The following is a 25,258-nucleotide window of genomic DNA, read 5'->3' as shown; positions in this document are numbered from 1 at the left end:
AGATATAAGATCTCCCTGCTTTAAAATATATATAAATTATGGAAACTTCACTACTATTATTTGTAAAACAGTTTATTTTCATACCTATTCTAATAACAATTAAAGTAAGAAGAAAATAAATCTTAAAGGTACTCTTTTTTTGTAACAGGTTCTTGGAAAGTCTGGGCCGACATAATTACGTTACTCCTACTTCTTACCTTGAACTTATTGCTGCCTTTCGGCAACTTCTAACTCAGAAACGTGACACTGTAATGAAGGCAAAACAGGGATATGTGAATGGCCTGGATAAACTAGCTTTTGCTGAATCCCAGGTGAGTTCAGGCAGAAGTGGAACTGAAAATGGTTCACGATATGTTAACCATGAGTTAGTAATGTGCCCTTGTGGCCAAGATGGCCAACAGGATCCTGGCCTGCATCAGAAGGAGCATTGCCAGCAGATCGAGGGAAGGGATCGTGCCCCTCTACTCAGCTCTGGGGAGGCCGCACCTGGCGTATTGGGTGCAGTTCTGGGCTCCCCAGTACAAGAAGGACGTTGAGCTTCTAGACAGGGTCCAGTGGAGAGCCATGAAGATGACTAAGGGACTGGAGCATTTGTCATATGAGGAAAGACTGGCCCTGTTTAGTCTGGAGAAAAGAAGGCTAAGATGAGATTTGATTAACATGTTCAAATATATGAGGGGTGATTGTAGGGAGGATGAGGCCAGGCTCTTCTCTGTGGTTGGCCGGTGACAGGATGAGGGGTAACGGGTGTAAGTTGAAACACAGAAAGTTCCAGCTCCATATGCGGAAGAACTTCTTTACTGAGAGTGACAGAGCCCTGGAACAGGCTGCCCAGAGAGGCTGTGGAGTCTCCTTCTCTGGAGATCTTCAAAACCTGCCTGGATGCCACCCTGCGCCATGTGCTCTAGGTGTTCCTGCTTGAGCAGGGGGTTTGACTAGATGATCTCTAGAGGTCCCTTCCAACCCTAACCATTCTGTGATTCTGTGAAAATACAAAAAGATGGGTGTAAACAGATCTTTTCCTAGAGAGATAAACTGAAAGCAGTACTTTAAAACTGTAGGTTTAGGAGGCTAAGAAGTGAATTCAAATTTCTGTCAGGGGAAACAGCCTGAGTTTTCTAATTCCAGATCTAGTTTAAATTAATAATTGATTTATATTTCTGGACAAAATAGGCTTTTTGTTCAAGATTTTCATAAGGAAAATTATATTCTTACGATAAAGGGGTATGTGTCTGTTTCTGTAAATACAAATGTGGTCCATTCAGTTATCTCTTTTGTTGGAGTATAATTTTTGTCTTTTATGCATAATAATTTGTTTGATTTTAGTATCAAGTAAATTGCCTATCTGCTTAGGTTAGTCTTGAAATGATAATACTGTAATAAATATGTTTGTGCTTCTACTTCCTATAGTCATTATTTATTAAGCCGTTGTGGTAGAGGCCATGGGCCCCATTGCTAAGCAGTACAGAAATAGAGCTTCCTTTTTTGAAATAGTTTACATTTGAGTATAAAGGAATGTGATTATTTAAATTACAGATTGTAGAAGTGAGGAAAAAATAAGTATCTCTGCAATGTTTTGATAGGAAAGCAAACATTGTTGCCTTCTGTTAATAAATTAGTCATTCAGTAGAATCTTGGCCTTACAAAATTTGTGGCAAGTTACTTGGGAATTCAGAATCTTCTCTGATTCTTTTGCGTATGTGTGTATATGCATCTGTATCTAGGTTGGTGAGATGAAACAGGAATTAGTTCAGCTGCAGCCCAAACTGGAAGAAGCTAAGTTGGATAATGCGAACATGATGAAGGTAAAGTTACACAAATACAAAATCTTGCCTTTTAAATGTATGTGTAGCCTGCTGAGCCATATTTTTATCTTGATACTACTTAGCTTTGAATCAGAAATCTTACTAGTACACTGAATTTGACTTCTTTGGAATCGTAGCTGGCTGTAGACAGGTTCTCAAGCGTATGACTCCGTAAAGTTGCTGCTGTGTGAGGAAAATAAGAGCTGAGCTGAGGATTTTGCACTTCCTTCTTTTTACTTATACTTGCAATGTATGGTGTAATCTGAAGAAGTTTATGCATATACTCATTGAATTGGAAGAAAATCATATATATTATATATATATATATATATATATTTTTTTTTTATCTGAGTTACTGTCGATATGCAGTCCTTGCCTAAGCTCCATGCTACAGGATATTAGAGGAACATTTATTCTAACAGTGGTTGGATAGGGTTTCTGAGAGAATTTTAAAAGGATCCTAGGAAAGAGTAATTTGGTAGAAACTCAGTGGGATTTCAGGAACCAGTCTCAGAATTACAACTTGAGAAAATACACTTGTTCACTATGTTGTTATTTCATCACAGGATAAGCTCTAGGGAGACTAGACACCTCTACTTGTATAGAGCATAAGAGGGAATATTTGAATGAATAGTTGACTTATCAATTAATAGGAATTTAATTGTGTTACTTTTTACCAGCTGCAAGGAGAAAGGAGGCTGCAAAACTTAATAAAAGCTAATATATTTTTAGTAGGTTGTAGTATATTACAACCTGAATGCATGAATAGTTAATTTCCCACCTCTTGAACTTTAAAGTTCCTTTAAATAGCTTTTATTGACAGTAGTCAGATTTCATGCAATGCACTCGCTTTTAAAGCTTCATTATCATGATATGTTATGCTAAGAAACAGTTTTCTCCTTAGCATAAACTGAAAAGACAAGAAAATTCTGAAATGGTGAAAAATATGAAGAGAAAATGGAAGAATTTCATAGTATTTCGACCATTAAACCTGATGATTTCAGTTGAATTAATAATTCGCCACTCAATAGGGAGCTCACCAATGTATTTCCTGTAGATGATAGAAGTAGAATCTGCAGAAGTAGAACAAAAAAGAAAAACTGTAAAAGTAGATGAAGAGATTGCTACAGAAAAAGCTGAAGAAGCTCAGACACTGAAAAATGAATGTGAGAGTGACCTAGCAGAGGCAATTCCAGCCCTGGAGGCTGCACTTGCTGCTCTTGACACTTTGAAGGTGAGCTAATTCAAAGTTTTATCATTTTAAATAATTATTTAATGTTATGGCATTCATACATTTTTGGGAAGAATGCATTAAAATAAAAAAAAAATTGAAATGCTCCAACTTCTCTATTTTTTGAAAAAGGAGGTACAATATCTATGCAATCATGTTTCAGTAGGTTTCCTCGTAGTGTACTCAGAATACAAATTTTTTTAATGCATTTAAAATTTTGCTTATTTGCAGAAAAGCCTCGTGGGGGGGAGGAATAATCAATACCCAAAGTTACTAGCAACAATATCATCTGAATTTCCTCTTTCAGATAATCATCAGTAGTCTACCCTAAGCTTACCATGGTTATGTGTTTATGGCTAAGAATTGTCAGGATCTTTGGGTTAAAGGTTTCATTCTAATCATAGCTTAGGATCTGAAGGAAATAGTGCTGAGAAGGTCAGACAGGAATTGTATAGGAAGCGTCATGAAGTATATGAGATTTTTTAGGTGGCTCATGCAAAAGTGAATCAAAAAAAATCTTATGACCTATATTTTCAAATATATTTTTACTTAATCTTTAATTTAGTTACTGGCATTTTCTTCATTTTTATTTCCCTTTAATAGAATAAATTGATGGATGTTTCGAAACATCCTTAATATTGCAAATAAAAATCACTATATTCAAATACTTTTATTTTGCTTTTCCTTTTTTTCCTTTTCCTTCATTTTGCTGTTAGTACATTTATCTTACTAGGATGAGAAAGGTATAACATTTGTCATAAATCTGTATATTTATTTTTTTAAATTTGACTTTTATTTCAGCCTTCTGATATAACAATTGTCAAATCGATGAAAAATCCTCCATCTGGTGTCAAACTTGTGATGGCTGCTGTCTGTGTCATGAAAGACATAAAACCTGAAAAAATTCCAGATCCTTTAGGGACTGGAGGCAAGGTGAGAAAGAATTTCAAATAAAAGTGTAATTCATGTTCTTCTCAATATAGAAGAGTTCAATAAACACAATACACCTAAGGTCTAGTAGAGCTGGCACATATTTACAGCCTGTGACCATTTTCTCATTAAAATCTATATGCCTTAAACATCCTCAGGATCCAGTGTTGCAATTCAAACGGCGCGGCAACCTGGTTCAGGATAGTCCCTAACTATCTGCAGCAATCCAGCTTAATTTGGTGTTCTGGAACATGCAAGGAGAACTCATTTCATGTGTTTAACTTGTACATGGAGATAACTCTTCACTGAGTCACTGTTTTGTTTTATTTTGAGGGAAAATACTTGGTCTGCCCTTCTCTGTCTATTTTTTGATGTCTCAAGCAGACTTCATGTCTTTAAATATGCAAGAGTTTATTGGAAAATGTTTGACTTTTTTATTATTGTTGTTTATTTCAAGGTTTGAAAAATTATTTCCTATTGTGTCTTGCAGATTTTGGATTACTGGGGTCCTAGCAAGAAACTGCTTGGTGACATGAATTTCTTGAAGGATTTGAAAGAATATGACAAGGACAACATTCCAGTAAGGATTCGTTTAATTTTTCTGTGATTTTTTTTTTTTACCATATATAAATCTTCCTTCAAAAATAAAAAATTAGAAAATACTATATCACTGATCACATTTACCCCAAACTTGTCATTGTCTGTTACAGCCAAGGATCTTTACAAGTTTGTAGATGCCTCTAGCCAGGATGGATATAGCCATAGCAAAAGAATCAAATTGCCTTGGGGTGATCCTTGGAAGTGGCATTTCAGAAGGTTTTTCCTTCTTTTTGGACAATTCTCTTGAGGGTTCTATACAGACTGCCTTGTGTTTGAATGAGATGTCTTTCTGTGCACAGAATGTATCTAATTTCGAACCTGATGTACCCATCTCATTGTCTGTCTTGTTCAGTATGTTATGTCCAAAATGGCCATAAGCAGGTGCCTCGGGAAGAGTAGGAACATCATAAGCATAAACGATCGTTCTACAGATATTTTCCCATCCTCCTCAAATTTAAGTGAAGGTTTCCGAAATTAGCAATAGTTTCCGTGTATTTATTAGTTTTCTGTAACTTTGCTTTTCTTAAGCTCATGTAACTTTTCAGTATCCATAACATCTTTTGACTAAGCATTTCTGAAGTCTACTGAGTTGTTCAAAGAGCTATATTTTTTTCTGTATATATAATCCCTCTCCAGCCCTTCTGCACTGTCTTTTTGCATGTGTGTGTGTGTTAGCTTCTGTAGATCATTTACTTTGACATAATAAACTTCGTTTTTTAACAAAGCACGTTGGTCCTCTTACTAAAGTCTGATTATAGTGTATTCTTTGGATTGAATGAATGCTGACAAAGTGGAAAATATTTTGCTAGGTATGCTGGATGATGTACATTACCTCCAGGCATGTAGTACTTAGCTTTAAAATGTGATCTTCTCTCTCCCCAAAAATCTTACAGAGTACATGATTCTTGTAGTTTGCCAAATGCAGTAAAAACTTCATATACTTTGCCTCTTACAAAAATGGTCCAAAAATATAGGTACATGCAGTGTAGTTCATTCAGATCTTGTTTGTCTTTAGCAAAATACATTTTCTATAACGATATCCAGCAATTCTCTCTTGAGGGGGAAAAAAGTAAAGTAGCATGTTTTGCAAGAATGAGCAGTGTAAATTAAGGCTTCCAAATTACTGTGATTTGCTTAGCACTTGTAAGACAATGCCAAATGCCTGATTGAAGAATAAAAATAAATAGGATTGGTAAGGCAGGAAGGACAACAAAAATGATAGGAAAAGCAAAAGAAGCAAATGAGAAGTGTATTCTGGCAGAGTTACTACCAAGTAGTTCTTTACTATTTCATTGGTTCAGTGTAGAGAGAAAGGACAATCTGTATAAGCTTAAGTGTCAGCAGCAAAAATTTGCTATAGAAAAGCTTTGAACTATAATGATTTTGTTATCCAGGCATCTGTCATGCAGAAGATTCGGGCTGAATACCTGACTAATCCTGAGTTCGATCCACCAAAGGTGGCTAAAGCATCCTCAGCTGCAGAAGGCTTATGTAAATGGATTATGGCCATGGAAGTGTATGACAAGGTTTCAAAGGTATGTTTTTGCTCCTACTTCCTCAGGACTTCTATAATTTTCCTTTGCTTGTTTTGTTCTCCCTAGGCGCTAAATAATAAATGCATTTGTGTATTGGTTGTAATTGAATAGGTGGTTGCACCAAAGAAAGCCCGTTTAAGAGAGGCACAACAGTCCTTAGCGGAGACACTGGCCCTCTTGAATCAGAAACGAGATGAACTTGCAGCGGTGGAAAATCATTTGGCTGCTTTGGAACAAACTTTTATTGAGAAAACCGAAGAAAAGGCTCGTTTAGAATTTCAGGTTGATCTGTGTGCTAAAAAGCTGGAAAGAGCAGAGAAGTTGATTGGAGGTCTTGGTGGAGAGAAATCAAGGTCAGAAAAAAAGTTCTATTATATTGCACCCGTTGTAGAGCTGGAGCCTTTATTGCTGTGTTTCTGTTTAAGTGTTGTGACATTGAGGACTGTAATATTGTGAACCTCCAAAAGGTTCCAAATTATCTAGTTATTTGTAATGTAAAAATATGGGCAGAAGTACTGGGAAAATTATAGAGAATCTCTTCTAACTGAGAACAAAAGAGCTAAGCATGATGCTACTCTCCCCAGTATTATACTGGGGGATACTGAAACCAGTATTTAAAGAACAACAAAAATGATTGGTATATGCTGTTAATGCTGTAAATGCAAATGGTTAGCACTGTTTTGCTCTGTCTTCTGCTCACCATAGATGGAATAATGCTGCAAATGATCTTCAAAACACTTACGATAATTTGACAGGAGATGTTCTGATATCAGCTGGTGTGATAGCATATCTGGGAGCTTTTACTGCTGGCTTTCGACAAGAATGTATCAAAGACTGGAGCAAACTGTGCAAGGTTAGAAAGTTATCTTAAATTTAGCTAGTGATGTTTACATTTGGGGAGTTTTGTTTTGTTTTGTTTTTCTCCCCCTCTCAGTGATCTGCAAAAGGCCACCTAATGTGAGTCAGAACACCCGAAGTGTTAAAAGGAAATTAATGCTTTTGCATTGGATTAAAGTGCAATTTAATAAAAGATATTAAGAAACAAGGAAACTTAAGAAACAAGGAATAAAAGTTAATGGGTTTCTCTTCTCTCTCTTTCCACCCTCCCACCTCCCCAGGAGAAAAATATTCCTTGTTCTGAGAATTTCTCTTTGAGTAACACTCTTGGTGACCCAATAAAAATAAGAGCTTGGAATATTGCTGGTTTACCAACTGACATGTTCTCTGTAGACAATGGGGTTATTGTTGACAATTCAAGGCGTTGGTAAGTAACAAAGTTCAATTATCTAATCTGAAGGAGATCTCACCTAAAAGCAAAAACAATCAAAAAAAAACCAAAAAAAAAACCCAAAAACCCTGCAAACTAAATATGTAGAGGCAATGTAACTGAAAGCAGCAATAGAGGCAGGAGTCTGTTACCAGTCCTGTGGTTGATTCAAGAGGGAGTAACACTTGATAGGCTTAGTTATGTGGCTGTTGAAAGTTTACCTTTCGGTAGCTACAAAGCTCCTGGATAGTTCCTTTTTTTGGTTTGTTTGGTTTTGTTTTTAAATATTGTACCTGGATGCCACTTTACTGGCTAACAGAAAATGTAAATATTTTTAGAATTCATTATGGTTTCAGTGTTTTGTGATAAGATTCACACTTTGTACATTTCAGCTTACAGATGCTACAGACCACTGCAGGCTATTTTGTACCATTATAAGCCTGTCAGGTGACCTTTTCTTATGTTTTATGTACCGTCTGTGAAATTCACATCTCTATAAGATCGTTCTAAGATCTTTAAGAGCATTAACATTTTTTAATGCTAACCAAAGCTGATGATGATGATGTCTATTACATAATGTGAAAGCTTGAGATAGCTGACTACAAATCATCTACACTCAGTAGGACTATTAGATTGTAAAACTTCGTAGTAATGTTTGCATTCCTTAAGGCTTGATTTTAGCTGTGAGATCACAGAATCACAGAATGCTTAAGGTTGGAAGGGACCTCCAGAGATTATCTAGTCCAACTGCTCCAACAGATACATCTAGGGCATGTTGGCTTTGTTGCTTTTTGATCTTAAAAATAAGGTAATCATTGACATCAGCTTTACATCAAGCTATGTCATTTCTTTACTTGACAGCCTGACCTAGAAATAGTTTTAAAGAATTGAAAAATTTGCAGAATTCTTGCAAGCTCTGAGAAAATTCTGTCTTATATGTTTTAGGCCATTAATGATTGATCCTCAAGGTCAAGCAAATAAATGGATCAAGAATTTTGAGAAAGAAAACCACCTGAATGTTATCAAGGTCACTGATACAGATTATATGAGAACCCTGGAGAACTGCATACAGTTTGGAACTCCACTTCTGCTAGAAAATGTTGGAGAAGAACTAGACCCATCACTTGAACCTCTGCTACTTAAACAGACTTTTAAACAAGGTACATTGTAATTCCTTTGAACCCAGGAAACAGATTACATGAATGTTTGTCTAATGCTCTATGATCTTGTCTATTTTTCTTCCTACTTTCTGATTTACTGCTACTGGTGATTAGGGGATTAGGCTCAATAGCCTTGAGCCTTATATTATTTTAGTAAGGTTCACTAATTTTGTAGAATAGGGCTTTTAGTGAAACATTTACCATGTGCTACAGGAGTTGAAACAGTAATATTGACATTTGCAAGGGAAAATTTCTAATTAAATTGAATATATTTTATTGGTCTATTTTCAACTTTCAAGTATTTAACGTATTACTAACAATTTACTGTGATTTTTGCTGAAATCAAAGAAGCTCTCATGCCATTTTGCGTAAGGCGAGTTTTTTTTGTGCTTCTCTACAATTTGCCAAATGTCTATAAATTTGATTTTCAACTTCTTCTTTTGGGAAAGGGGAGAAAAAAAGAGAAAAAAAGTGTAAAGCTATGCAACTATATTTTCATTCCTTCTTAAATAGTTTATCATTTCCACTTGTCATACTCAAGAGAGGAAGTTCAAGGGAAAAAATCCCCTCCCCCTTTTTTAATTAATGTAGTTTTTCATAGGAAGATAGGAAGGAGTCTATAACTCTTTCCTAGAAAGAATTTCCAGAACTCCTTCCAGAGAATTTCTCAATTCTCTGTTACCTTCTCCAGTATCGTTTATGCAAACTGCAATCATGACAGAAATTGGATTGACTCAATTATTGCTTGCGAATAAAGCTTCTAATTAATCAGAAAAGTGTTTCTGTAAAAAATATAAATTTTTCTTAATATTTCTCAACATTAGGAGGCATGGATTGTATCCGGCTTGGTGAGGCCATTATTGAGTATTCCAATGATTTCAAATTTTTTATTACCACAAAACTGAGAAATCCACATTATCTGCCAGAACTGGCTACAAAAGTTTCCTTACTCAATTTTATGATAACACCAGAGGGACTTGAAGATCAGTTGCTGGGTATTGTTGTGGCAAAGGAGAGGTAAGTCTCTGTTTATGGTAAATGGCCTTTTAAAAGATTTTCTAGCATCTTTGCAAGTAAATGAGAGATGAATTTATTGTAAAGCCAAGCGTATGGTACTTGTTTTAAGTGTTGCTCAGTGGCAGCAATAAAAACATTGATTTTCTAGTTGTCATATCTAAGAACTTGCTGGTACTTAAATACAAATGAAACGATGTCTCATGTTTAAGAGTTTGCAAAGGTTGCATTAAAATAGCTCATGTTCTGTCAATAGTTCGTAATGCTCCCTGAATATTATTGATATTATTATTATAATTGAAATCATTATTGTAATATTCTAATTTGACTGAGTTGTCAGATATACATGATGAATTATGAGACTTTAGTTTTTATTTTCTGTGAAGAAAAAATTGATCATATGGCCCATCTGAACCTTCCTAGAAGTGCAGTGAAGTACTTTCTGTGTTGCATGCACTAGTGCGAAATTCTTTTTGGTGAAAAGTGTTTCCAACAATAAACTTATGTTTTGTTTTTTTTTTCTCTCCACACTAAAAATGAAGTAAAAGAAAACTAAGATGCCCTGACCTTTGTAATATACTAGCATCTTAAAGTTTATGTCATGATTTCCAAATATTGAAATGAAGCTGTATGAAGAAATTTATGCTGAGGGATATAAGTATGTGCTGAATAGCAAAAATTCATTTAACCTGAATATTCACAAATACTAGTTGTCAGAAGAAGGAATTATATTCATAGATTTCTTTTATAATCACTGGAATATGAGGGAATGTGTGTGTGTTGGGTTTTTTTGTTTGTTTGTTTTCTTTTTTTTCTTTCTTTCTTTATTAGACCAGAATTAGAAGAGGAAAGAAATTCTCTCATCCTTCAATCTGCAGCCAATAAAAAGCATCTAAAAGAAATTGAGAAGAAAATTTTAGAAACCTTACAGTCGTCTGAAGGGAATATTCTGGAAGACGAGACTGCTATCACAGTCTTAGATTCTGCTAAAATAATGGCTAATGAGATCACAAAAAAACAGCACGTAAGGAGCATTAGACTTAACAATATGTAGAAATCAAATGGTGAGATTTGTTGCTAGCTGAAGGACAAAGCACAAAGTCGGAATTCTGTACTTGTGAAATATGGAAGGAAATATGATTCAGATCTTTCTGGAAACTCAACTGATATTTATTTAGTCTTTAATTAACAGATTTTAAAGAATGTGTGTCTATTTGTAAGCACTAAGTAAAAAGTAATAAATTCTGGAGTTAAGATAACATTAAACTTATACTAAGGTGAAGGAAGAGTCCAATTTTTAAAACCAACAAAAGTAATATTCAGGAATCAGCTGTACTCTGTCTGACTTGTATAGGCATGCAAAGGAAAACAAATGAGTTCGGACAACTCTTTTGTTATGCTTGATGTGCAAAATATCACCTAAAGTCATTAGGAGGAAAAAAAATATTTGCTGTAGACTTATAGTGGAATTACTAGTGCATAAATACATAAGCATTTTGAAATTACAAGTATTTATAAATATTGCAGATGTTTAGATAGATGATGCCAAATGATGCATCCAAACTGCTCTTCCTTTTTGTTTATTTTTGACCGTTGTCTCCTCCAGTGTAGACAAATAGATTAGACAGTAATTCATTAAGGTCAAGTGCTCCTTTATCAGTATAGGAATCACCTACTGTGACTGTGCTATATAGAAGTATTCTAATAATGTTATTAAATAGTAATGTATTTTGTACAAAGAAAATATCGAAAACTCTTCTTTAAACTAACCTCTTCTGAAATTATTACTGACATTTAGATTGCAGAGAAAACAGAACTTAAAATAGCTGAATCTCGAGAAGGCTACCGACCTATAGCAAAGCACTCGTCAGTGCTGTTCTTTAGTATTGCAGACCTGGCAAATATTGATCCCATGTACCAGTACTCCCTTATCTGGTTTGTTAATCTCTTCATCATCTCTATTCATGATAGGTAAGTACAGTATTTCTGATGTAAAATAAGATGTTTTTCATTTTATTTTTCTGAACAATTTCTTCATTTTTTTTTCTTGTTGATGTATTTAAACTGCTTTACTCTCAGCTCCCTTTAAATGTGAATTTTTAAACAAAATGTAACTTTTTAATGAAAAATATACTTTCTTCACTTTGGGTGAATAATGAATTGTAAATATGTACTAGAGGATGCTTGATTTTGCTTATTTACATATTTAAGAATGTTAGTTTTAGGAAGCTTAAAGTCTGGTTCTGAACTAGGCTCCATTATGAGCACTGGAAGTGCTGGCACCTAACAATTGCAGATTGATTTTGGTTTGTCATTTTGCTTGGGACTTCCAAAAGAACTTTAGAGCATTGAGTATATTTGAAAATTTGGGGAAATCATAGAATCACAGAATGCTTAGGGTTGGAAGGGACCTCTAGAGGTCGTCTAGTCCCCCCTGTACACACAGGGTCACCTAGAGCACGTGGCACAGGACTGCGTCCAGGTGGGTTTTGAAGATCTCCAGAGAAGGAGACTCCACAACCTCTCTGGGCAGCCTGTTCCAGTGCTCTGTCACCCTCACTGTCAAGAAATTTTTCAAGTTCCTGTGGAACTTTTGATGCTTCAGTTTGTGGCCGTTTCCTCTGGTTCTGTAGGCGGCCACCAGTGAAAAGAGGCCAGCACCATCCTCCTCACTGCCTCCCTTGAGGTACTTACAGACACTGCTCAGGTCCCCTCTCAACCTTCTCTTCTCCAGGCTGAACAGGCCCAGCTCCCTCAGCCTCTTTCTCACAGGGCAGATGTTCCAGGCCCCTGATCCATTAGGATAACATTATCCTAATGTTATTCCTTCAGAAACTTTCAGAAAAAAAGATTTACATTTCTTAACTTACTCTAAGTCACTCAATATAAAGTCTCAGTTTCTCACTTTTTCTTTTAGTAATAAATCCAAAATTTTGGAGAAGCGCCTTCGTTACCTAACTGACCACTTCACATACAACTTGTATTGCAATGTGTGTCGATCACTGTTTGAAAAGGATAAGCTGCTCTTTTCCTTTTTATTATGCTGTAATCTTCTAATGTAAGTTCATTTTTCTGAAATCTCTTAGTAATGGAGATAAGTGATTTTTATCTTGGAAAAAACATTGTTGAAAGGACATGTTCATGTGTTGATTTGCCTTTCAGATAAGGTTTGGATTTTTTTTTTTGTTATTTTTAATACTGATAATGTTTACATGTGATTTACAAGTGAGTATGTGGGTGCATATGCTGTATGTGGGTGCATGTGTGGCTAATATAGCCTTTGTGCACATTATAAGGAGTATGTTTCTATGCTTATTTAAATCAATGGCTTTGTCATTGATACAAGATAAAAAGGAAAAGTTCTTTTGCATCTTCATGAATCTCTTTAAAGGGACTGGATAATGCTACACAGTGGCAAGGACAGTTTCTAAGACCATGTGCCATGCCAACTTCTGGGCCTCTCTCTCTCTATTTCCTTTTCTTCCCCTGTATTCTACCTGTTTCATGCGATATCACTTTCTGTCTTTTGTTTATTCTTTTTAGTTTCTTCCTGATTTTTGTTTTTGCATTTTTTGGTAATTTTGTGCGCGTATGTTGTGAGAGGAAAGATGAGTTCAAAACTGCGTGATCATAACTAAAATGTGCATATTTTTAGTACTTAGTTACATCTGTAAATCGGCCATCTTCTGGAGCCAGTTTGTGAGGCTACTATTTCTAAGGCCCAGAACACACATTTTCTATAAAGCCTTTAAGAATCAGGAATAATAGCACATAATAATCAAATGTATACAGTTTGTCTTTAAAATGCTTTGATCGTTTTTTACTATGCAGTTTTTTAATTGTGTAGAGTACTGCGATCTGGACTCAACTGTAACTGAAGTAAAAGTATTATTAAATGTCAGTGAAATATAATTCCTTTAAAACAACTCTTTATATTATGTAAGAATTGTGCATCTATAAGTGGATATTGTCTGTCTTTTTAATTTAGGGCAAAGAATGAAATAGAACGTCAAGAGTTTATGTTCTTATTAACTGGGGGTGTAGGTCTCAAGAATCAATACAAGAACCCAGACCCATCTTGGCTACCAGATAAGAGCTGGGATGAATTATGTCGTGCAAATGAAATCCCAGCTTTTAAAGGACTGAGGTATAGTGAAATGTTGTTATTAAATGGCCATAATCAGTTTTGACTAAAGTATGTGTAACATGCAGAAATATTTGCTATACATTTTCAAAATCTTGCCAGAATACCAACACAGTATTCATATTTCCAGTACAGAAAACTGCAATTCATTTTTAGAAACTCTTTGTTTTCATCATATTCTTGGGTTGCTCCACTTAGGTCAAAACTTAAGCACAGTAATTAAGATTTAATTAAAATATTTTCCTAAATTAATCCAGGCATTGAATACCTAATGTATTTATGTTTATGGAATGGGTCACACACTTGTTTTGGAGAATACCTCCATGGTAGAAAAAGAATGTGTTCAAGGGGATTAATGGAGGGCAAGGAAGGAGTTACATGTAACCAAGTTTTATTGCAGCTCTGTAGGAAGATTTCTTTTTTCTGCTGAAATCTAATATCCTGAAATCAGGAGAACTTTGTACAATTTTTCAGTAATCTTTAACCCTCAATTCTGAAGCCACTGTGGCAGTACCTGTAATTTCTTCTGTTCTGACAGAAGAAATTTGTCTTTGTTTGTTTTGAGTTTCTTGCCCATTACAGTTTTGGTAGTGATGTAGATGGTAATCCAGAATTGGTAGTCTAAGAGATGTCCTGTATCAGAGGAACATAAACTGCTAATGTTGAACAGAGGAAAATAATAGGGGATTTTTCCTTGGTTGAATTTCTTCATGATTCTTCACATGACAAATGGATTTTTTCCAAAATATGGGAAGCAGAAACTTCACATGCTACCTCAGATCTAAGAAGCCACCAAGGTCAAAGCAGAGCTGGCTGCCAGAGTAGGCAGAACTTATTATCAGGTCACAACCATTCAGATGAAGCTGCATACGTCTGCGCCAGCATAGCGGGAGAGGAGCCAGCACAGAGAAGCTTCTCTAAACATTAATGCAGCTGTAGGATTGTACTGATTGCAGTATATAGAACATTACAACTTAACTAACTTTTTTGGAAAACATGAAAAACTGGAATCTAGGCATTTACGGTAATTGCAAGTGCTTTTTTTTCTAGGAGTCATGTGTCTGAAAATACAGGCGAGTGGCAAAAAATCTATGACAGCAAAGAGCCACAAAGTTTTCCATTACCAAAAATATTCAGTAGTACATTAAATGATTTGCAAAAGATGATAATTCTTCGGTGCTTAAGACCAGACAAGGTAAAATGATACATTACCATGTATTTGTAGACTCTTCTGTATCTCTTCCAAACTATCCATAGCATAGTTTCATCTAGCTGTTAAAATAACTAATCTGTTCTTCAGAACTCTTTTTTTCAGAAAATAAATTATATTCTATTTTCCACATGGGCAACTCAAACACCACAGACATCAGCTGAGTGCTTAGAGTGCTCATGCATGTTTATTCAGCCTTTGGTGCACACCACGCATGCATGATTAGGATGTAGTAGCCAGGGTATCCAGTAACATGCGCTTGCCTAACAAGAATTACAAGGCAAAGAGAGATTGTGTTCATTAGAGCAGCCAAAGAGAACTTTTAAAACACTGCCTTTGATGTATTCAACAAATTACATATTGTAGACAGTCAGCACTAGGATTAACAGTATCCTAGCAATTGTATTTGCTCACTAGTAAATATTAAAGTAATTACTTTTTAATTAATTCCAAGGAGAAATATGGAACTACAGATTAGCTAAAGACTGAATTAAAGTCTTACAGTTCAGCAGTTATCCTTCCCGGCTCTGTCATTTAGTGTTTTTTGTATAAGGTATTTAATTTGAAAAAATATAACATATATGCTGGAAATCTTTTGTTTCTAGAGCATGCAGAAAGGCTAGTCTCAAATCCATGCAAAGCAGAGAGGTGTCTTTAGACATTTTGCTCAGGAAGTGATTTGGAATACAGTATATGCTAAAGATGTTATGAGATACACAGCTATGTTTAATTTTATGTTACTGGTTTGTATTTATTTTTACCAGATTGGTCCAGCTATAACAACATTTGTAACTGATAAACTGGGAAAGAAATTTGTAGAGCCACCACCATTTGATCTGGCAAAAAGTTACTCAGATTCAAATTCCACAATTCCATTAATATTTGTGCTATCTCCAGGAGCAGATCCCATGTCCAGTAAGTATAAAACAGAAAGAAGCAAAGGCCTGGCATAGCTTTTCAGACTAGGGATCTGCATTCCCCCTGGTATACACAATGGGGATGATTTTGCACTTGTGCAAGTAAAATTTGAATGCACCCATATCAAGACTGTTGAAACTTGTGTTGCATAATAAAATGGTAACAGTTTTTTAAACTAAGTTTTACACTGTACATCAGATATACCATCTGGTATGTAGGTTCTAGTAAAAGAATAATATATATATGTATTTTCTATTCAAGGTCTCCTGAAGTTTGCAAACGACAAAAAGATGGCTGGAAATAAGTTTCAGTCCATATCATTAGGACAAGGACAGGGACCCATAGCTACAAAACTGATTCAGGAAGGAATGGAAGAAGGAACGTGGGTTTGTTTACAAAACTGTCATTTAGCTGTCTCCTGGATGCCAATGCTAGAGAAAATATGTGAAGAGTTTAGCAGTGAAAACTGCCATCCATTCTTCAGACTTTGGCTTACTAGCTACCCTTCACCAAAGGTACATGTATTACCAAACGTTTGTATTCCATGGAAATAAAAAATCAGTAAAATTTTAACAAAAAATGTCATATCCATGGATGAACTGATAGTTCAGAACTTACCTAAAATGTTTAAGGCTGGCGAAAAGATAACTTAGTCAAGAAAGGACCTTAAAATAATTATAAACATAACTATATCAAAATGCCTCTTTAATATTTTGACATGAGTGAATAGAACTGCATTCTTCAGTACACACAGTCATGAACTTATGTGGAATAAAACTGATGGACAACATGACTATTTCAAGAAATTAATTTAGCTGTGTACATATTATTTAGGTGTTGAATGTCCAGAAAATATTTTAAAATATAAATAAATTTACATTTTAAAGGAACGCTTTGCTTTCTTATTGGTCTTGAGTATTTTTTAAAAGTTATTGAGCTTAAAATTTGATTTCTTTAAAGATAATTGTTAATATAACAAATATAGTATAGCTGAATATTACTGTAATGTATCAATTCTTGCACACTTTCTGAATCTATTTATTATTTCTAGTTTCCAGTAACCATTCTGCAGAATGGAGTAAAGATGACAAATGAACCTCCAACTGGTCTCCGGTTAAACCTACTTCAGTCATTTCTTTCTGATCCTATTTCTGATCCTTCTTTCTTCTGTGGGTGTCCTGAAAAAGAGCTGGTAAGTAGCTTATCTTTTGACAGTTTTATGCATGTGTCTTAACAGTCATACTGATTTCTGTCCATTGAATATTATAATTTAGTTTTCACTATAGTCATGTGTTTAAGTTTTGCAGCCATCAAAATATTTCATAGAGAATGACTCTGTCGGGTAATTTCTTGTGGTACTAGGTAAAATTATCTCTTGGACTTTATTAAGCCACATAAAATGGGAAAGCCTCACACTCTGTATAACCTAAACCCATAACAGTCGTGCATCAGGCAGACCCGTCAGACTTTGAGAACTGAAGGGCAGAACGATGCCTTTCCAAACAGCAGCACACATATCAGCTAGTTATATATATCCATATAATTTAAAAATATAATTTAAAAATAAATATCATATGCTATTTGAATATGGAAGGAGAGACCGACTTTGTCAAATAGTGCTTGAGAATCCTGCTGAGTATGCTTCTAGGTGGTGAATATGTGCATATTTGTTCACAAGTCGAATAGTCACTGCATACCAAATAGTTGTATGCATTCGTACTGCAAAATGCTATTGCATAGTTATCAAATGCTTTTGCTCTCTTGTCCAAATTACAGAATAACACAAGCATATGGGTCAATTTAAGATCCTTTTTATTTCTTCAAAGGTATGGGAGAAATTGCTCTTTGGAGTTTGCTTTTTCCATGCTCTCGTTCAGGAGAGAAGAAAATTTGGACCTCTTGGTTGGAATATACCCTATGGATTTAATGAATCAGACTTGCGAATCAGCATTAGACAGTTGCAGGTAAAATTGTCTGTCAGCACTGATCTTACAAACCCTTTCATTCTCACCACAGGAAAAACAGGTTGATAATTTTAAGTGTACATAGTTAGCAATGTGCTTAAGTGATATCAAATAATCACGGAATTTTAAGCAAGTTTCTATGACTTCAGCCACAAAGCAGAGAAATATTAACCATGTTATACATAAATTATTGGTTTTTTTTGCTTAGAAAAAGGAATTTTATGTTTATGCTGCTAATTAAAGAAGACCAAGACTATTCTCTTGCCCTAAAGCTAAGTGCTTTCTATTTCAGCTATTCATAAATGAATATAGCCATGTTCCATTTGAGGCTGTATCTTACCTAACTGGTGAGTGTAACTATGGAGGTCGAGTGACGGATGACTGGGACAGACGTTTACTACTGACAATGCTGGATGACTTCTATAATCCAGATATAATTGAAAATCCTCGTTATACTTTTTCTCCCAGTGGTAATTACTATGCTCCCCCAAAAGGCACATATGAGGACTACATTGAATTTATTAAGGTAAAAAAAAAAATCAAACTTTTGTACTACTATAATGATGATATACTAAGAAGGAAAAAAAAAAACAACAACGACAAAAAAAAAAACTCAGGCTTCTTTGCATTAAAAGTGATAGTTTTCCAGTACTTTTTCATTGAGTGCTTAGCTTCCTGCCTAATATCTGGTATTGACTTGTCATGATCCAGCATATGTTTCTGGGAAGTAAAGGGAAACAGTAAGTAGATAGAAACACCTAGTATATATAATAGAGAATTTCTTAGAAGTGACTTGTGGTGAATGAGTTGGCAGCTCTCTAGCCAGTAATACTATATGCATATTTTGCAATCCTTATTTTCAGCTGAAGTCAATGGTAAATTTTCACTCAGCTTCTTAAGTCTTGTAATCTGATTAGTGTGCTGCTTTATTTAATGCAGGTATTTTATTGCCTTTTGCCCTAGAATCTTCCTTTTAGTCAGCAACCAGAGATATTTGGTTTGCATGAAAATGTTGATATTTCAAAAGATCTTCAGCAAACAAAGATCCTCTTTGAATCTTTGCTCTTAACACAAGGAGGAGGCACTCAGGGAGGTTCTTCTGGAGGTGGTGACAGCACTCTTTATGAAATTGCGGAAGATATTCTCAGCAAGGTATGGTATGTAGTGTACAAATGACTCAAATATATCTTTTTCATAAAATAGATATTCTGTAACCCAAGTTTACACTGTAATATTTGCTTCATATCAGGTGAAAGTGGGAGGACTTCAGTCCAGCCTGAAAGTAAGAACTCCGGCTGTGGGAGGCCACAGCTCTATGTGGGTTGAGTGAAGTTTTGCTAAATAGGTACCAATCAGGAGACAGGGAGAGAAAACAGAACAAGCAAAACTTGGAAGAGCAGTTAATTCATATGAACAATGTTACAATTAACAAAATTGAAATGCATTTATAATTTTACATGGTATCAAAAAATCTAGGTGGATCTTTTTGAAAAAAAGAAAGGTGTGGATTAAAATACTAAATGCTGTGCTGATGAGCTAGTCATCAGAAGGTTTATTGGTGTGTATTATTCTGCAGCTTTTTGCATCTGTTTCTTTTATTGTAGTATTCATATATTATTGTTATATGGAATCATTTCTACCTATGTTTTCATCTGCAGCTTCCAAATGATTTTGACATTGAAGGTTCCCTAGTTAAATACCCTGTGAGATATGAAGAAAGTATGAACACTGTGCTGGTACAAGAAATGGAGAGATTTAACAAGTAAGAGAGTTATTATTATTAATATTATTGAATGTTCCTGTAATCATACCGTTGATTGTGAATGGTTTTGGGGAATATTTTATGGTTTGTTTCATGCTACTCTTGTTGTATGCAATGATATCTGCAGTTCTGGCACCAGGCTTCCCCTTTTGAAAGACAGAATGTAGGATGGATTTTAGGAAAAATGATCTGATGGTAAAATAAACAGGGAGAGAAAAATATAATGGAAAGATAATGGAAATAATTCTAAGCTGCTGCTTCTCTGTTTGCTATGACTTTATTCTTTTTATCATTCAGCTTCTTTTTCTTCAATTATCTTTTATATTCTTCCATAATGCATTTTTCTTTTTTTTTCCAGTGAGGATGTGGAATCTTACAAATCAGGCACATGTTGCAAGAATTCTTATATATAATATCAGTATATATGTATTTTTTTTTTACTCTAGTTTAATACGGACTATCCGTGTCACATTGACTAACCTGAAGAAAGCCATTAAAGGATTGGTGGTCATGGATTCTGAACTGGAGGCTCTCTGTGGCAGTCTGCTTATTGGAAAAGTTCCTGAGAATTGGGCTAAGCGTTCGTACCCAAGCCTGAAGCCATTAGGCAGCTATATCCTAGATTTTCTAGCAAGGCTGAAATTCTTGCAGGTAATGTACAAGGGCCAGTGCCACCAGCAACTTAATCTACTTTTTTATATGATTTATTCTTCTTTATGTTGAAAAAGTGCTTGGAAAATGAATGATAGATGTTGTCAGATATTCTGAAAATGAGAAGAATATGCCAGTTGTTTCTTCTACAATTACTTAAAAATTTATTTCCCTCTTCCTAGGATTGGTATGAATTAGGGAAGCCCATGGTTTTTTGGCTGTCAGGATTCTATTTTACTCAAGCTTTTTTAACTGGAGCTATGCAAAACTATGCTAGGAAGTACACAATCCCTATTGACCTTCTGGGATACGAATTTCAGGTATGAATATATTATAAATGTGTATTTTTTTTTTATCAGGGCCCTGATACTACAGTGAGATGGAATAAGTTAATTCTGATGCTGCAATCTAAAGTCGTGCGTTTAATTCTTTAATAGTGTAGGCATATTAAGTAACATCTATAAAAAATATATTGAAAGACTTTTATCATTGGGGCTTAGAGAACAGCTTATATAGGAGTTATTTGCCTATGCCAATAAAGTCTTATTTTATAACCTAAAATAAAGGTAACTAACAAACCCACAAAAGGCAATTTTGTGTAAAATTAGTGCTGAAAAGACATCATTACTACTTAATTCTTATTTTGGAATGATCCTCTGAAGATTGGCTATTGGCATAATAATTCAGAAAACAAACTGCTAAGAAATCTTAATAACGTGAAGCGCTTATTATTTCTTGTAGGTTATTCCCCAGGATACCTCTGATACTGCACCAGAAGATGGTGTTTATGTCCATGGATTGTTTTTAGATGGAGCTCGCTGGGACAGGACCAAGTCAGTACTAAAGTATTTTACTAAAGTTTTGAAAGGTTTCTCAAGTACTTATGCAAGATTTGTTTAAATGTTTTCACCTTTCTTACCATTTCAATAAACTTCTTTTGAATATTTTCCTCCTTCTGGTGGGCTAAAAGTAAGAAAACAAAGCAGTAAATCTTTTAAGTGTTGTTGTTCTAGAAACTTTGGATTGTGCTAACTTGCAACATGCTTTCAAAGTAATGAGTAATTCTGGAATGCTGAATTTTTTGCTGTCTACTCTGAGTTATCTTAAAAAGACTAGACTTTTTTTAGAGTAGGCTTTTTGTCAAATCATTTTTATCCAGAAGGTTAATTTTGTTTTAAAATTACATCTTCTAATATTTAAAATTGTATTAAATTTTAAAAAATATATAATAAAATTTTAGATAACATTTTGATTGATGAGCAGGGGTCTCTGTCCAAACTAGTAAGTAACTATGGAGCTCTGACATCCTCTTGCTATAATCATCCAGGCCATTTTCTAGTGTTTATTCTGTATGGAGAACACTTGTGTAAATTATCCCTGGGTCACACAGGACAGTCAAGAGTTGATTTATAGTGTTTTAGCTGTTTATTCAACTATTCTTCAATTCTGTTTTTGAGGTATCTGCCATTGTTTAATGACTAAGATATAGGCATCCTAAAGTGAGTGTGAAGTGAGTATTGGGAGGTCTCCCCTGCAATGATGCTATTCTTGTGGATAACCACTTATATGTTGGAACAAGAAATTCAAATCCACTGTTAGATGGAAAAAGCTTTTTTCTAGCCTACAACTTTGATAACTGCAGTCCCTCTCTTCCTTTGCTTTTCTTACAAGTACTTCAAGGAAATATCATATTGCTAGATGAAAGTAATTTCATACCAAATAAAATACTGTTTCCTTTATGAGAAAAAAGAAAAAGGAAGAAAAAACACATAATTTTACTTCTAAACTCACCTCTCCCCGCCCCTTTTTTTTTTCTCTCCCTTGGCTTGGTTATACATCAAGCCAAAAATAACTGCTTTGTTGCTTTCTTTCACCAGAGGCATGTTAGCTGAACAGTATCCCAAATGTCTCTTTGATGTGATGCCAATCATCTGGATAAAACCAAGTAAGTAAAATTACTCTAAAGTGTGAGCTATTCAACAAGAAATCTCAACAATGAATTTCACTGTTACAGAAAACTAAGACTCCGGTCCCTCACTGAAATACTCAAAAAGTGCACAAAATTCACATGCACCTGACTTTTGACTTAAAAATCATGCTTGCTAGATTGATTTAGTACTGATGAACATTTTTAAAGATGAGCATTTTTAAAGTAAGATTAGTTGCTTCCCAGCCTGCTTTTCAAATAAAAGTTAATTTTGGTTAGTGTAGGCAGCACATGTTTATGAATTCTTTGCTCTACTCAGATTGAGAATTTTGAATTGACTTGCTCAGTGTTTTACCTCACATGATTTAACAAGGTTTGCTCAGATTATCTTTTGTTACTACTAGTTCCCTATGGTATCCACAAAATGTTTTCTATAATACTATTTTCTTTGATCTGGAACAATATTTTTTATTTAATCATTTAAGCAGGATTTCCTACTGTAACTGTTGAAATTTATATGTAAGTAACTAATAGGTGGTTCTGCAAAGCTTTCACTTTTTCTGCCTGTGCCTTCTGTTGCCATTAGATGAATTTGTTTTCATACATGCATGATTTAAGCCTTTCCAAGTTGCATGCAAACAATCAAGGCATATATATATATTTATTTTTTTCTGTGTAGTTGTGTCCTTGCATCTTGGCTGTTTTTTTTGGTGCTTGGTCAGAATTTCCGTGGAAACATTATAGTTTAAAGACATTCTTTTAACATTTTGTGGGAATCCTGATCCAGCAATACATTTCAATTATATAACTATTCAGAGTTGAATATAACTCTGTATGATTATGAAACTGATTGAATCACAAATTGACATTGAGTGCCGAAAGCAAATTGTAGTTTAATTACTCTACATTTGTTAGCTTATTTAAAGGTAGGTTATTTTGCCTAAAAAAATGTAATTTCTTTGTTACATACAAAACAATTCTTAATTTTTATTTAGCTTTAAGAATGTTACTGTAAATATTTAATGCCTGTGTGTAGATTAGATTTCTATTATTTCAGATATCTGCAGTAATGTATTCTTTTGTTTTCTTTTAAAGCTGCAAAATCAGACATAAAAAAGTCTAATGCCTATGTTTGTCCTCTATACAAGACAAGCGAGCGTAAAGGAGTGTTATCTACTACCGGACATTCTACTAATTTTGTTATTGCCTTAACTCTGGACACGGATAAACCAGTTCAGCATTGGATCAAGCGTGGGGTTGCATTGCTCTGCCAGCTGGATGACTGACTTTGGACAATTCAGATACAAACTTCACCATATTCTTTATTTTCTTCATTCCCTACCAGAGGAAGGGTAGCATACTGTGTCAAAAAGGCAGGTTGACATGCTTTTTATGTAAAAAGAAAGCATGCAAATCTGATTGCCAGTATTTTGCCGTTTCTCAGTTGTTTTCCCTTTTGCAATGTATAAAAGATACAACTAGGTTATAGTCTTTTGTAACACTATTCATGTGTAAACATCAATTTCATCTATACTTGAATATCACAAATATATCATAATGGAGAATGAAAATTTTGTGTACTCTCTGTGTTACATTACATTTAATAAGTTGTTGAAGAATTGGGAGTCCTGAATCATGTGAGAGGAAAGCTGGTGGGTAGTAGGTTTGGGGATTTTTCATATATTGTCTATAGTCTGTCAAAGCAACAGTGAACATCTTCAGAAGTTGTCTGTCTATAGAAAGTATTTCCATATATATTGTTTGCTCAGAACTTTCATCTTTTCAGGATTTGCTTTGCTATACAGATTTTTGTAAGCTTTTATTGTTTGTGTCTTTGTTTTTTTTTTTTTTATTTCCAAATGGTTTCCATGAAGAAATGATTGTAATCTCCCTTGTGGCAACTTGCTGTAAAATGTTTGTTGCTCCATTGCTCCACGGAGCTCCTACCTTTGCCATTATAATTAGGCCTCATGTCCTTCATTTCATTTCTGAATGATTATTGTGCATTACACCTAGAACAGTTTGAAGCACATGTCTCTTTTTCCTTTCTGAATTGTGTTTTGTCTTGGATAAAATCTCTGTTGATCTGTAGTTTGCTTTTCTATTTATGTTAACATGAAAATTGCAATTAGACAGTAAGTCATCATGTTTTCCTTTAAATAAGATTGCTTTCTTGATTTCTTGTCTATTTGCTTTTATTTTTATTGTTTTCTTTATACATGGCCTTACTCTTTAAGGCAGCTACAAATGATGGCTGCTTTACCTGATTCTCTTACAAAATGACTAGAATTTTCTTTCCACGAGTATATTGTTAATGGTTATAGATCTTAAGTTTTCTTTCCAAATATTTCAACTTGAGTGTTTTACCAAGAAAATGAACTTTTCATTCTTTCTTTTGCTGACACTGTTTGTCAGGTCAGATTATCAAACATAACTAACCTATATGCAAGAAACATGGAGAAAGTCCCAGAGTATCTTATGATCGGGTATTTTTAGTGAGCTATTAATGGACATAGACTCTGCTGAGATCACTTTCAAACCTGAAAATATCGCTTTAACTTAATAATCACTTCATCAAAGGGTGAGGTCTTCCCTCTTTCAGAAGGTGAGAAAAATATATATGTTTTCTAAATTATTAGCGAAATTAGTAATCTTACAGAAAAGGTCCAGAGGGAAAATGTTTATATACTGACTGCTATAGGTCTAATGAAATTCTAACAGTTCTTGGTTTGTGTGCTTTGTTGATATGTTTCTCTTATGCAATAAATGCAATTGTAGAGCAAGGTTTTGCAAATGTAGTGTAGATCAGGTGGATCAGGTAGCATTTAATAATGATGCAAGTATTTTATGAAATATTGCTGCTCACTTTTAAGGTGTGTCTAGAATTTTACCAATCTAAGTGTTGTGGTGACTTCTTTTGTTTTTCTGTGCTTATTCGTTTTGCTAATTTATTTTTATTTTTTTTTTTATTTTTTTCTCCATTTAATATTATTTTGCCCTGTTCTGGGTGTTGTGATTTTTGTGTGCGTGTTTTTTTTTCTTTCTTATCCAGACCAACTTTCTTGAAAGACAGAAATGGAAGTTTTGATGAGGTAAAAACGGACAAGTGGTTTGAGTCTAACAATATCTTGGGTTTTAAC

The 25,258-nt window shown here is 34.6% G+C and overlaps 1 protein-coding gene across 1 annotated transcript in view; it reads left to right on the top strand.

The window, feature by feature from the left end:
- DNAH12 (dynein axonemal heavy chain 12) overlaps positions 1–23,566 on the top strand; it is a 57,739-nt gene extending 34,173 nt beyond the window's left edge. The window contains exons 46-73 of the mRNA XM_088532053.1: positions 149–311; positions 1,725–1,805; positions 2,863–3,039; positions 3,838–3,969; positions 4,457–4,546; positions 5,961–6,101; positions 6,213–6,454; positions 6,807–6,954; positions 7,220–7,365; positions 8,314–8,528; positions 9,353–9,545; positions 10,374–10,566; positions 11,341–11,513; positions 12,460–12,600; positions 13,531–13,689; positions 14,737–14,881; positions 15,661–15,811; positions 16,076–16,329; positions 16,866–17,006; positions 17,641–17,778; positions 18,071–18,304; positions 18,742–18,930; positions 19,437–19,540; positions 19,987–20,191; positions 20,374–20,511; positions 20,933–21,024; positions 22,069–22,136; positions 23,214–23,566. Of these exons, the coding sequence (XP_088388179.1) occupies positions 149–311; positions 1,725–1,805; positions 2,863–3,039; positions 3,838–3,969; positions 4,457–4,546; positions 5,961–6,101; positions 6,213–6,454; positions 6,807–6,954; positions 7,220–7,365; positions 8,314–8,528; positions 9,353–9,545; positions 10,374–10,566; positions 11,341–11,513; positions 12,460–12,600; positions 13,531–13,689; positions 14,737–14,881; positions 15,661–15,811; positions 16,076–16,329; positions 16,866–17,006; positions 17,641–17,778; positions 18,071–18,304; positions 18,742–18,930; positions 19,437–19,540; positions 19,987–20,191; positions 20,374–20,511; positions 20,933–21,024; positions 22,069–22,136; positions 23,214–23,404 (4,444 nt within the window). The 3' untranslated portion in view covers positions 23,405–23,566. The remainder of the gene's footprint in view (positions 1–148; positions 312–1,724; positions 1,806–2,862; positions 3,040–3,837; positions 3,970–4,456; positions 4,547–5,960; positions 6,102–6,212; positions 6,455–6,806; positions 6,955–7,219; positions 7,366–8,313; positions 8,529–9,352; positions 9,546–10,373; positions 10,567–11,340; positions 11,514–12,459; positions 12,601–13,530; positions 13,690–14,736; positions 14,882–15,660; positions 15,812–16,075; positions 16,330–16,865; positions 17,007–17,640; positions 17,779–18,070; positions 18,305–18,741; positions 18,931–19,436; positions 19,541–19,986; positions 20,192–20,373; positions 20,512–20,932; positions 21,025–22,068; positions 22,137–23,213) is intronic.
- Positions 23,567–25,258: the final 1,692 nt, after the last annotated feature.

This window comes from Tinamus guttatus, unplaced genomic scaffold (genome assembly GCF_059628265.1).
Source record: "Tinamus guttatus ecotype Peru unplaced genomic scaffold, ASM5962826v1 Tinamus_guttatus_pri_ptg000451l, whole genome shotgun sequence".
Lineage (NCBI taxonomy): Eukaryota > Metazoa > Chordata > Aves > Tinamiformes > Tinamidae > Tinamus > Tinamus guttatus.
This window is presented reverse-complemented; position numbering and strand designations above follow the sequence as displayed.